This window comes from Diospyros lotus, chromosome 5 (genome assembly GCF_014633365.1).
Source record: "Diospyros lotus cultivar Yz01 chromosome 5, ASM1463336v1, whole genome shotgun sequence".
Lineage (NCBI taxonomy): Eukaryota > Viridiplantae > Streptophyta > Magnoliopsida > Ericales > Ebenaceae > Diospyros > Diospyros lotus.
In genome coordinates this window covers 7,001,452-7,015,903 of record NC_068342.1, presented here as the reverse complement: position 1 = coordinate 7,015,903, position 14,452 = coordinate 7,001,452, and the positions used below count along the sequence as shown (strand labels likewise).

General features: G+C 35.7%; 1 protein-coding gene across 1 annotated transcript in view; it reads left to right on the top strand.

Annotated features, from left to right (window-relative positions):
• Positions 1-6,399: 6,399 nt before the first annotated feature.
• The window catches only part of LOC127801856 (ATP synthase subunit O, mitochondrial-like), a 31,223-nt gene continuing 23,170 nt past the window's right edge, over positions 6,400-14,452 (top strand). Inside the window, exons 1-2 of the mRNA XM_052337339.1 lie at positions 6,400-6,628; positions 7,484-7,534. Of these exons, the coding sequence (XP_052193299.1) occupies positions 6,497-6,628; positions 7,484-7,534 (183 nt within the window). The 5' untranslated portion in view covers positions 6,400-6,496. The remainder of the gene's footprint in view (positions 6,629-7,483; positions 7,535-14,452) is intronic.

The following is a 14,452-nucleotide window of genomic DNA, read 5'->3' as shown; positions in this document are numbered from 1 at the left end:
TAAAATTGAAAGAAGGTGTCTTTTAGCCTCTAAATCACAACAAATTTAGAATGAGCTAAAAACTTTTACTTCTTGAGACTCATATCAGTTTAGATTAACATTCAAGAAATACCAAAATATTCGATCAATCGGGTGCTAATCCTGTGAATTTAAGTAAATAGGTGAGCTTAAAGCCATTTATCAAATCAGCTTCTATGAACATTTCAAGTTGCAAGAAGCCAAAAGCAGCTTTGATCATTGACAAACAAAGAAAACATCCCACAGGCCCTGGATTTATGCCCTAACTTTCAGATTTCAGACAGACAAAAGCACAAATCAGATTGGAAAAACAAAGAAAAATTAAGGGCATAAAGAGGAAGAAGCAGAGCCAAACAAGAACCCTAGATCCAGAAACTTTCAAACTTTATTCTTGGCATTAATCCATCAACATAATTCCGCAACACCACCACCAAACTCACCAACAAAACACAGTTCTCACATATAAATCTAAAAAGACCAAGAAAGAAAAACCAAACCTAAGGAATATTTACAGAATCAAAAGGTTTACAAGATTTGGTACAGACTGAAACATTAACTTCCTTATCTGGCCGTGTTGCAGAGCATACAATCGAAGATTCTCGAACAAACATAGCGAAGACGGGGATAGAACCTTCCCGTGTGCAAGCTCGATTCCCGGAAAATCTCCTCCATCGTCTCGACGAACAGGTTCAGGCTCCTCACCGGCGGCACGTACAGAGTCAACGGCACGGCGGAGAAGGCCACTGCGAAGAACAGCTGCAGCATCGCTCCGATGAATCAAGCAAAGCGAAAGAGGGGATGGAAATTTGGGGGATTTGGAGAGGCCTTTTGAGGGTCAATTGCAGGCTTGTCTTGAAGATATAAGAGAAATGTGCGTTGGTGTGTTGTGCATATATATGGGCTGTTGACCGGTAACGAGGAACGGAGAATGGATTAAGATGGCGCGTGGGGATTAAGCGAGTGATTAAATGATGAACAAAGGAGGAGATGAAATTGAGAATGGACTTTTCACCCTGCAATGGAAAGTCAACACTTGTCCGCCATTGACATGCGATGAGCTCGGTGAAAATGCTTTCTTTTTTACTTCTCAACAAACAAACAAACAGGGTTTTGTTGGCTTTTGGCTAAGATGGGACTGCAATCGCTTCTAGCATTATGAATAATAACATATGGTAGTGACAATGTGTCAATAAACTTTGCAAACCATATTATAATACGATTGAAGGAAGTATTTGGTATTTACTAGAAGACATTGATTCCTGCACATGATGAGATGGGTGGGAATGGAGTGGAGTGGGCCCGTACCCCCAAGAAAGAAAACCATGGGCTCCTTCTTCAAATCTTTTTACTTTTCTTCTTTCTTATTTTCTTTTCGTTTTTCTCGAGAAAGTTCAACACCCAGAAACAGGAAGAAGAGCCAACAGAATTCCAGAGAAAACTGAGAGCGACCGTTCCCTCGCCAAGCCAACCCTCAATATTTCAAAACTGGTGCCTGGGGGTACTTGCTTGCTCTTGCTGTCCCCATACTATAATAATAAACTAATAATTAAAGAATGGGGGTTGGGTTGGGTTGGGGGATTGGGTTGGGGACCCGACCCAACCCAACCCCCGAGGAAAATGAAGTAAGCTAACTACTACCGCCGCCCAATTCTAATTGACTCATTGATGAGGCTCATGTTTTGAATACAGGATTCCAACTTAAACAACGCATTACTGAGACAGCCATTGGTTGACTTCACTCGATTAAGTATTTTATTTGCCCAAAACCATCTTAATTCACTTTTTTATCTTCAATATTATATTACAATTTGATGGCACCTTCATTTTCTGTCGGCTACTCAGTATCCTGATGTTAATGAAGAGACTTGAGCTAAAATTCAATCTGGAGTCCCGTAATTGAAGAAAGGACTTATCGAGACTTGTCCCAGTGGATATCCAGAAAACTTCTTGGGTGTTTAAATTTAAGGTATGGACGAAAGAGAGAATGAAAAGAAACAGAATGCATGGGGATGTGGAGAGAGGGAGTCGCAGGGTGTTGTGTTATATGTCGTCTCTTTTACGAATTGAAGTCAATGGCTTTTATATTTTCAATTGTCTTCTTCACATTATGCGTGATCTTTTTATAGTGGATTAATCTACCCTTCGCAACAATTTTATTGAATAGTTGATCGAAAGGCATAAAGTGATAGAAATGTATCATCCAAATTAAAAATTTGTTTTCCCTACTCCTCTCTTGTTCGTCTCTTCTTTTATCTTCCTTTTTATGGTCACCTTTTAACAAGTATCGATCGTCGCTACATTGCCTTTGCTGCTATGAGATAGCGAGGCGATGCAATGGTGATCGGCACTTGCTAAAGGTAGCCATAGAAAGGAGAAAGAGAGGAGAAGATACGGGCATGGGAGCAAATTTTTAATTTAGGTGAGGGCATTTCTATTATTTTTACACTCTTCAATAAGCCTTTCAGTAAAACAGTCGGACTATATAAAAGGGTCTCTTCATAGTTTATCTACATATATAATTAAATCATCTAAAATAAAGGATCATGTGATTAAGATATAGTGACACAAAACCCTCACGGTATGGCATAAATGATAAGTTTTTTATTTTTTTTAGGAGTAACGAGGGATTAGTTCTTGGTAGAGGCATAAATGCCCCATTTAATGAGAATTGAATGCGTGTCCGTTTGAAAATGTATAAACTTGCGACCGTATATAATTTAGTTGAAAGTCGAATTAGGGGAAAGATCGATCTTCTCTAAGACTAACACACACACACATATATAGTGATATGAAGGTATATTTAATTATATATGTGAGATGGGTAAATTATTTTTTTTGATAAAAAATCATTTTAGCCGAGTCACATATTTAAAAAAATCTTTCTTGTTACAAATATTCTATCTTTCTCATTACAAATAAAATTATAAGGTATATGTTAAAATTATAATAAAATATAAAAAAAAATTCTTATAAAAGTCCAATCTATTATCAACCAAAACATTAAAAAAAAAGCAAAAGATCAAGATAGAGACGTAAATTCAATCCCATTTTAAACCATAATCGCAATAAAGTGAGCATCTCTCAATAAAAAGTATGGGCATCATAACTCTAACAACCAAATACTATATTTAGGTCGAATCTACTGGCGAAAGATTGTTTGATATTTTAACCTAACGAAAACAAATAGGTATAACGGAGACATGGGATAACTTAACAAAGCAAAATAAATCATTTAAAATTTAACCATACACTATTATAGTTGTGGTTTAACAATTCGAAAGTTCTCCTATATTCTCTTGATTTAAAGTCTGAACCTTCATTTTGGTGCCAAAATAAGTAAGTAATAAATATAAGGTCTAGCTTTATATACTGTAGTGGGCTAATGTGATAAGTTTATTTTCTCAATAATAGTTATGACCTAAATTAAATATTTTTTAATAAAAAAAATCCTTATGATTATGCTTATAAAAAGTTACCATGTTAGCTATCTTGTTTTTTTCTTTTGTCCAACTATCTTAAATGATTTTTTTTTTATTAAAAAGTAAAATTCCTCACATTAAGAGTTTTCGAACCTCAGCCATAATATTTTTACAGAAGAAGTAAATCACAGAATTCAACAGCGAGATTCGAACATGGGACCTGTGACCGACTATATAGCAGCTAGAATTTATGACTCTTTGAAACCAACACATATACGGTCCCAATTGCTCGGCTATGCCATGGAGACTATTCTAAATGGTTTTGTTTTGTAAGAGGTGGGAGGGAGATGGATGATAAGGATTATTATGCAACGACGACGTATGCACATTTATGGATTCTTCCCTCTTTCTCCATTCGGAATGTGGATGCTGCTTTAATCTTGGCATTCAACTGACGCATGAAGTCCTTTTACATGCTAATTTGGGTGTCATTTTAGAGGTAGGCGGAAGTGTTGGCTGAGTTCAGAATTTTAAGTTTAAATTTTTTTATACCTTTTTGTTATGAGTATGTCTTGATCTAAAGGGAAAAGTATTAACGATGTTATAAAAATTTAAAAGGGAGTATTTTTGAATTTGTAGATGGCATCTAGATATAGTTGTTTTTAACAAATAGGATAAGGAATAAAACACTCTTTTGACTCCTCTATTTATAAGTGCCTATTGATTTTTGTTATCATTTTTAATAAAAAAAATTACACCTCGTGAGTAATAAATTAAAAATATAAATTTTTATATATTAAAAAAATATTTCTTGTACATATGACAATAATTGAATTTGCCGTTTTACCATTAAATTAGGACTTCATTGATAAAGAAAACACGCCTACAATTTATAGTTTTCGAATACCATTGACATAGACTATTGTGTCAAATGGAGCAAATTATTTCAAATTCATCCTTCAACTCTAAAACTATTGGTGAATAGCTTTTCGAACGACTTCTCAAATTCCAAATTAAATAAAAATAAGACATTGGAGTAGATTTAAATCCCATATTAATCAAGGATACGAAATTCCTAGGTTGCACGAAAATGAAATTGGGAAAATGATATATATTTTTTTTAAAAAAAAGTAAGAAATGAAAACGCGTGATAAAGTGTAAATAAAAAGATAAAGATTTTTTTTGTAAATATAATTTTAATATATAAAATTATAAAAAATAATTATTCCATCTAAATAACATAATTTCCTTCCATAATACATTTAAGCAAACATAAATATAAATTTAATAATACATTATACTAAAACAAATATAAACATAAAATCTATAATACATTCAAATAAATATAAATATAAATTCTATAATGTATTTAAACAAACTTGGAATCGAGCATGAAAATAGAAGCGACACTGAGCATGGAAATGAGCAATCGATCAATTGAGCAATCAAAGCAATTGACGACGAGGGAGAAGCGAGCAATTGAGTAATTGACGACGGTACCAACATCGAGCAATTGACGATGAGGGGGAAGCGAGCAATTGGCGTTAGAAACGACGACCTCATGAGCAGTCATATCGGGCAACTGAGTAGGCAAGCATTGAACAATTGAATGAACGACATCATGAGCACTGAGTACTAAACAATCGATGACAAAAGAGAATTAAACAATCGGGGTTGAAAAAACAATGACCTTGTGAGCAGTCGTACCGAGCACCGAATAATTGGCCTATAAAGGAACAATTTTCGACGACAAATGGACGATTAAAAATCAGAAGATTTGGTCGAGCTTTGATTCAGACTTCAGATAAATTAAATTTAGGGTTAGGGCACGAAGACTAAGGTAGGAGTGAGGATAATATTATATATTTATTGATTAGAGACGAAATAAATTTTGTCTTTAATCGACATTTGACATCGAGAACGTGTTTTCAATAGTTTAACTTTATTACGAAACGTCCTCTAAAACATTTATGAGAATATAAAAATTGTCTAGAAAACATTTTTTGTCATTTTCAAAATTAAAAACATTTAGAAACGCTAAAACAATATCTCCAAACTATTTTCGTGCATCAAAACATAAATTTAAATAGATTATTCTCTATTAACAATTTTCTTGATGAATTTCTTTTGCTTGCATTTTAATTCGGATGAAACATTGGACATCCCTTGTCAAATGTTAATGATCAATTTGATCAATCCATATATAATTTATATTTCTATATAGAAAATGTTATTCTCATAAATATTTTTTATAAATTAATATTTTTTATAAAAGTTCATAATAAATTTATCTTTAATCAATAATAGTTCATATAAGTTTTATATGTATCATATTAATTCATAAGTGTAATATCTTTATTTCTTTAATTCTATCCGCATCTATAATAACATTCTTTTAGCTCTTCTACACTTACAATCTTAAAAAATAAAAATAATCCTGAATAAAATAACTGACGACACGACACATGGGGCACTTTGACATGAGGTGTTGACTGGTGCCTAGGGAGGGGATTAATAGAAGTTTAAGAAAATGATTTAAAACTCTGTTTTTACTTTTTAGACTACAAATAATGTAACTTTTTTTCTTTTTCTTTTTGGCTTTCTTTTCATTAGTTACTACCAAATTAGACATATAATTCTTCTCTAATATTTTTTTTTAACTTTCGTGTAAGGTCAGTTTGGCAAAGCAATAATTCTTTAAACTAATTAAAATATTTTTATTATTTTTAAAACTAAGAATTTGGTAATGAACTAATTGTTTGAAAATAATTACATAATTCTAAATAATCCTCAAAATTGTAACCAAATAAACCCTCATAAAAAACCATTTCAATACACTTAAGCAAGCCTTCTAAAAATTAGAAATAGTTTTCACAAATAAGTTCACCAAAAAATATTTTTCTAAAACAATTTGTGGAATTTGGCCCAAACACAACCTTAGCCTTCTCTATAAACAAAACTCTTCATCTTCACTCGGCATCCGGCGGCGAAGATACAATCGCGCTCTCTTTTTCCTTTTCTATCTGGGAACAAGGAAGAATTAGGGTTTCATTTTGGCTATGGCAATGGCTGGGCGTCTCAGGTCAAGCGTTCCTCTTTTCCAGAAGATTCTCAGATCCGATTCCCTCTCCGCTGCAGCCGTCTCCATCCACCGATCCGCCACCGTCGAGCCGTCTTTGGCTTTTCCTAAGGTATGTCGGAGCCACTATTAGCGCAAACTAGTTACTTTCTCCCCTTTTTTCTGATTCTGATTTTTGGGCGATAATGTATATTTAGGCTTGCTCGTTTCTTTTCGTTGTATGTTGGGCTTAATGAATTTGATTTTCTCGGAATTTTTGTTTTGGTCGATTGGGAAAATAGTTGGAAAGATGTGATGACAAGGTGGAAAACGTAGTGAAAAACATAACATCAGCTTCGACATTTTAGCCATTCAGGCGTCCTATAAATTTGTGCTTGTTTTCTCCGCTGGAGAACTGATGTTAGGGATTTAGCAAGCATGGGAGAACTGTAACACCCAGCCAACACCCCCCCCCCCCCCCAAAAAAAAAAAAAAAAAAGCCCCAAACCAAACACGCCAAAAAAGGGCTTTAGGATCTGTCGTGTCTACTTTATAAGATAATCATTTTCTTGATTTCCCTCTTATTTGATGTTGGGAAGTGAAGAACATAAATCGACAACAAAAGGTTTGGAAGCGTATGTTCATATATGCATATTGCAGGAATTCCTATTTGTCAAATATCAAAACCAAATTGACAAATGACGACAAATCTTTTATGCTTACAAATTCTCTGCCAAATCTGAACCATCAGCAGCACGGTGTTGTTGTTTGAGAACTCTTCTATACATGCTGTCTATCAGAGGCACTAACTCTCCTCTCCTGTGTGTATTTAGGTTTCTATTAGTTCTTATTATGCATGGACTCCAATATCATTTGTAATATTCATTGACTTAAGCATTTCTCCTTCTGTTTGCTGGAAATATCACTTGCGTCCTGTGTACTGGTGTGGACATCTGTTTAAGTGTGGGTTTCTTCTTGTTTATTGCAGTTCTGCAATAACTATGCTACTGCATCTTCATCAAAGGAGCAGAAAGTAAAGGTATGTAGTCTGTTTGAGCTTTAAGCTAATAGTTACTGTTAAGTGAAGATATCATAAAAGAGATTTACATGAACGGGCTGAACCTTTTATGAAAAGAAAATTGAACCTTAAAATTTTTAATGGCTTTGAACATCTTATACAGCGCTATTGCATCCTTGTTGGATTTCTCTTTTTCTTTTATTCTTAAAATTTGGAAGGGGCTTTTGGTTGTAATTCTTAGTAAATTTTGAAGGATCCGTGATGGTTCAAGTAGATAGTACTAGGATGGTTGTTCATGTCCCAAAATGACCTTGAACCAAGTTGGGTCAAGCCTAAGCTTAAGTTTGTCTAAGTAATCAAAAATGCTATTAGATGTACACATTATTATCACATTTTAAGAACAGTTTGCTATATGTTTTTGGTATTTCCATTTAATTAAAGAGTTCAAATCACATAAATAAATTTTACAAAGTAAACGTTGGTGTCATGATCCGCGTAGCAAAGGGGTGGTGGTATAGTAATTAAATGTAATAGGAAGGGAGGAATAGCAAATTAGTAGAATATGTTATAGGGGGTGGTACAAAGTTTGTTGCTGCTTTGGGCAGGTTATACATTCCCTATTGTAAGCTGTTACCCGCACATGGGGAAGAGAATCCAGCTATATATACAGCTGATTCCTTCTGCCTTACGTTTATGCAATTATTCTAACAGATTCTGAATATTCTCTCTTTAATTCTCTCTCTCTCCCCCTCATCCTATCTCTCTTTCTCTCCCTAATTTCTCTCTTGATCTTCCCTTCTTTCTCCTTCGATAAATCTGCTGATGGAGAATTACTGGTCAGATCCTTGGGAGCTGACAATTGGACATTTAATTTTACAAAGTAAACATTGTGCAAGTTCATAAACATTTTAATATAATACATAAAATTTAGGCTAGTTGTCATGACCTAGGGTTTGGATGGGAAATCGAGAAGAGTATGGGGAAGAATTAGATAGAAATGGAGGGAGACAACAAGAATAGAAGGAGAACAGAGGAGTTTGAGAGGGGGAACAGAGAATTGGGGGGGAAATTAGGGAGAATTTGAAAATCAGTTTATCGTTTCATTCAACAATATGACTAATTCTCTAGGTTACAGCCTATTTATAGGCTTTCTTGGTAAAGGTACAAACTATCAAGCAGTAAGGTACAACCACTAACTAATACATGTAATATCCTATACCTAATCTACCCTTGTGGTTGTTAAAATTGGAAGCACTGGCAGTCCAAGAAAATACCCTATAAACCAACGATATGCTCACTCTTGAACACTCTCACAACCCTCTTGATTTGGACACAAACATCACAACAGAAATTAAAAGAAATCAAAACAGAACAGAATGAAACAAACAAGAAACGCAAACCATAAACATGAGACAACATATTTATCTTGGTTCAAACCAATTGAATTGGCTCTACATCCAGTCTCTAAAGCCTCTCGAGAGCAGCCTCCTTTGATCAGTACAACCCTCACGATTACAAGCCTTTAAGATTACAAAGACTATTCTAACATATAGTCTTTTCTCTTCTACTTTATCGTGAGAATGAATGCCTCCTTATCCCAGACCTCTATCCTATTTATTAGGGCTGGCAATTTTTGACACGACTTAATTACTAGGGGTGGCAAAACGAGTTGGCGGGTCATAATTGTGTCGTGTCGAGACACACGTATAACACGATTATGACAAACACGAACATGACACGATTAACTAATCGTGTCAAAACCCTCAACCCTAGCACGAACATGTTTATTAAACGAGTTATACGACACGACACGCGTAACCCGTTTAATAAACAAGTTAAACAGATCACACACAACATGACACGATAACCCACTTATTAAACAAACACGACATGTTAACACGAATAAAAACCTATTAACACGAATAAAACACGTTTAACTTGTTAAAATAGGAATATCCTCAACAATCAACATATAATAAAAGTCATCTAACATGCAAAAATAAAATACAGTCATCCAAGAAGAAAATAAAATACAATCATCCCAACAATAAAATAAAATATAGTCATCCAACAATAAAAGAAAATGTTCTAAATTAGATATTACACAATCTAATCAATAGTGAAAGAATTAGAGCATTGAGTTGAAGGAGTGTTTTCCTTAGAAATATCCAATTGAATGATATCTTCTTCCACCATATGTAACTTGGCATTTTTTGCAAGAAAAATATTTATATAAACAATCATCAACATTTTTCATTCATTAAAAGCAAGTAAGAAAATAAAATAAATAAATTTTGTAAAACAAACTAGAAAGAAATATCACCGATCTCTCCAAACATCCAATCTCTAGCGCATATGAGTGCCCCCACTATTTCAGGTTTGAGAGAACTGCGATACTAATCAAGGACTCGACCACCAGTACTGAAAGTGGACTCAGAGGCAACTGTGGAAACAGGAATACTCAAAATATCTTGAGCCATAGAAGCAAGTTCTGGATACCAATATTGATTTGCTTTCCAAGAAGATAAAATATCCAAATCTGCTTCTTTATCAATGCTTGCCTCTTCCAAATACAAGTCCAACTGTGATTTTTGAGTTTGAGTTTGATCTTTACTTCGAAATGGATCAAATTCCTAATAAGTTAAAACATGAAAATAATTAATAATAAGTATTTCCAACCACATGTAAACAAAAATGAATGGAAGCAACCTAATTAATGAGTAGGAAAAATAATATATTACCTTAAACAAACCCTTTTTACATGATGACTCTTCTTGGTTGGAATCACTATCTTTGCTTTGAGAGGCTGGAGTAGGAGATGGAGACACTTTGTACTCATCATAAATTTCATGCAACTTCGAACTGATATTGTCAAATTGTGGTGAGTCAACTTCATACTTTTTTTCATAAGCCCAATTCACAAATTTGAAGTTTGTATCGGGGATCTAGTATCACTGCAATGGCTAAAATCATACTAAATTCAAACCAATATTTTTCAAACTTTGCTGTCATCAAATTAGCCATATTTTTCAAGTACACATTTTCTGAATCCATGTGCTCTTTCAACATCATGTATGCTGTAAAGACAGAAGGAAAGTACAAGTTAGCAGTAGGATACTTTATCCTCAAAATCACACAAGTAATGTCATAAAAGACACTCAAGAAATTGCTGATTTTCTTGACTCTATCCCATTCAAATTGAGAGGGACAACTCTTATAATTTGAATAACTTATTTCTAAGTGGTTGAAGGCCCATCTGTAGAAAAGAGCACTCTCAAGCATAAGATCAGTAGAATTCTACCTTGTAGGAACATCTTTCCTCAAACCCTTCTTAGCATTCAAAGACAAAAACTTCACACATTCTAAAAATTTCTGCTTTCTCACTTGGGATCCTCTAACATACTTGATACTTTCCCTAACTTTGTGAATAGAATCATCAATTTCTTTCAATCCCTCTTGCACAACCAAATTCAAAACATGAGCACAACATCCAAGATGAAAAAATTCTCCTTTACAGACAAGTGGCTTTTTTGAGTTCAAATTCTTTTTTAATAAGCTAACAAAAATATCATTAGCTAAAGCATTGTCCAAAGTAACACAAAATATTTTCTTCTCTATTCTCCAATCTGATTCTAAAATCAAACCAACCTTTTCACTCAAAGCTACACCACTATGTGGAGGTGGCATAAAAGAAAATTCAATATTTTTTTTCTGTAAAACCCAATCATTATCAATAAAATTGACACTAACAGCAATATACCCATCTGTAGTGATAGAAGTCCACAAATTAGAAGTCAAACACAACCTTCCTGGTGCCTCTTTAAGTACACATTTAAGTTTATCCTTCTCCTTCTTATACATTTTTAGCAAATCAGACTTCAAAGTATTTCACGATCAAGGGTGTAATACTCTTTGTAGTAGCAGTCGTTATATATCGTATTAACAATTGAAATATGGTCGAAAGAAAAAATCTCTATTTGATAGGGCTTCTTCCTATACCTATGAATTCCATTGGACCCAGAAATGATACATTGGAAGACTCCTTTAGGTCTTCCAATATCAATAGGTTGATTGTTTCGCTCCTGTATCTTCCAAAAGGAAAAAAAGATCTCTGAGAGTTGTTTCCTGAATCCGAAAGAGAGTACTTGGGTTCTCCCAATAACTAAAAAGTGTAACATGCTTGAATGTAACTGGGGTTCGTGGTGGGGGAGGAATTGGATCGGAAAAAAGAGGAATTCTAGTTGTAAGATATCTAATGAAACCGTCGCTGGAATTGAGATCTTATTCAAAGAGAAAGATATCAAATATTTGGAGTTTCCTTTTGTATATTATATGGATGATCCGATTTGCAAGGACCATGATTGGGAATTGTTTGATCGTCTTTCTCTGAGGAAGAGGCAGAGGCGAAATAGAATCAACTTGAATTCGGGACCGCTATTTGAAATCTTAGTGAAACACTGGATTTGTTATCTCATGTCTGCTTTTCGTGAAAAAATACCAATTGAAGTGGAGGGTTTCTTCAAACAACAAGGGGCTGGGTCAACTATTCAATCAAATGATATTGAGCATGTTTCCCATCTCTTCTCGAGAAACAAGTGGGCCATTTCTTTACAAAATTGTGCTCAATTTCATATGTGGCAATTCCGCCAAGATCTCTTCGTTAGTTGGGGGAAGAATCCGCACAAATCGGATTTTTTGAGGAACGTATCAAGAGAGAATTGGATTTGGTTAGACAATCTGTGGTTGGTAAACAAGGATCGGTTTTTTAGCAAGGTACGGAATGTATCGTCAAATATTCAATATGATTTTACAAAATCTAGCCAATTGAAAGGATCTTCTGATCAATCCAGAGATCATTTGGATTCCATTAGCTGTAATTAGAAGGTATAATGGCATTGATGTAATAAATCAGGTCAAAAGGCGCGCGCATGGGCAAGCTTCCTAACTGCCGCACCAAATCTTGTAATTCCTCTATAAATACAGATAAGCTGAGGATGGGGAGTTATGTGAGGATTATACCACAAATTCCTTTTCTTCTCATTTCTCAATTCACTCTTCTCTTGTCTATTTCTTAATCTCTCTCTCTCTCTATCTCTCCCTCCTAATCTTTCCCGCCTAAATCACTTCCTTCCAGAATTACAGAAGGAAACCTATCTTCAGATCCGAGCCTGATAAATGGTATCAAAGCCTGCGACCTGGCAGTAGAGATGGTCAACAGAACATGAGTGAAGCAGATGGAGATTAGACTAGACGCGATCGAGTTGGGATTGCGACAGTATCAGGAGTAGGTGGATGATAGATTGGAGACGATGGAGTTAGGAATTCGGAACACTCAAGAAGAGATCCACCGAAGTAGATCAGAATACACAATCGCATTAGATTGCGCCGTGAACGGAATTTGAGAAGAATTCTTCGGACTCAGTCAGCAATTGATGGCAGCCTTGAGCATGTTTGCTCGGCAGCTGAATGTCAGTTTGCCAATGGATTTTCCCCCAAGGTCAACGTCGGCACCAATCCTGACTGCACCGGTGACCCGATTGCGACCTCAAGAGCCATGGTGTGGAGGAGAACCATCGGAATTGGGAGATGTTGTGAATCAAAGATATTATGGAGGTATCAATTTAGCTCATCCTGGTTTTAGGATGGAGATTCTGGCTTTTGATCAGGACAAGCCGAGGTGGTGGATACGTCGATGTGAACGGATATTTTATCAACATCGAATCGCTGAAGGTGCTAAGGTATGTATGGCTGCTTCCTACTTAGATGATGTGGCAGATGCGTGGTTTCAAAATTGGAGCCATGGAAGGTTAGATTTGAGTTGGCCAGAGTTTGTTACCCAACTGTGTTGAAGGTTTGGAGAGAAGACCAGATCTGATGTAATTGAGGAGTTTAACAAATTGAAATTGAATGGAATAGTTGAGGACTACCAAACCAGATTCGAAGAATTGAGGTCCTTACTCTCATTGTCACATCTCTACCTAGATGAGGAATATTTTGTTTCAAGTTTTATCAGTGGGTTGGAGGAGTTAATCAGATTGACAGTTAAGATGTTGTACCCCACAACGGTGGCATAAGCAGTTGAACAAGCTTGCTTACATGAGCTATCGATGGAAACCTTTGCTAGGAGACATAGGTTGTCGTCTAAAAACAACCGGGAGGATCACATCTACAGGGGGTATCAAGGGAATGAAGATATTCCTGAGGGAAACGAAGGGGGTGAGATCTCAATCCATGCCTTGCAGGGCCAAGCAGCGGATAGGGTCATTAAGGTGAAAGGGTTGGCCCGAAAAAGGAAAATAGTAGTGCTGATCGACAGTAGCAACACTCATAGCTTCCTAGATGAGACAACAACCCAAAACTTGCAGTGCGACCTACAATAGACTCCTGCTCTATCAATCCTAATAGCTGATGGGACCAGGATGGTCAACCAACTCAGATGTATGGGTTTCAAGTAGTTAATGAGTGGGCGTGAATTCTCGGCAGATTTGAGAATACTCAAGTTGGGAGGGTGTCATGTTGTGTTAGGGGTAGATTGGATGAAGACAGTGAGCCCCTTGGTGTTTGATTTCAATACCATGGAGGTGACCTTTAGCTTGGAGGGCCAACAAGTTACTTTACATGGAAGTCAAGAAACTGGGGAGTGTAGGGCTGTTTCAGGGAAAAGAATTCAGAAGCTGCTGGAACAGGGAAGTACTATTGTGGGACAACTGCATTTAATTTATGCTATGGACGTTGGGGTAATGACAACTGGAGATCAAAAGCTTGTTGCACACAGGGACACTTCCTTGATAACGAAGGACACTAAGGTACACCTCCCTACAACCATTCACAATTTGTTAATGGAATTTGAGGATCTGTTTGCCACGCCCCAAACCCTTCCACCTCATCGAATCCTTGACCATTCCATTCATCTTAAACCCAATAGTGAACTAGTAAATT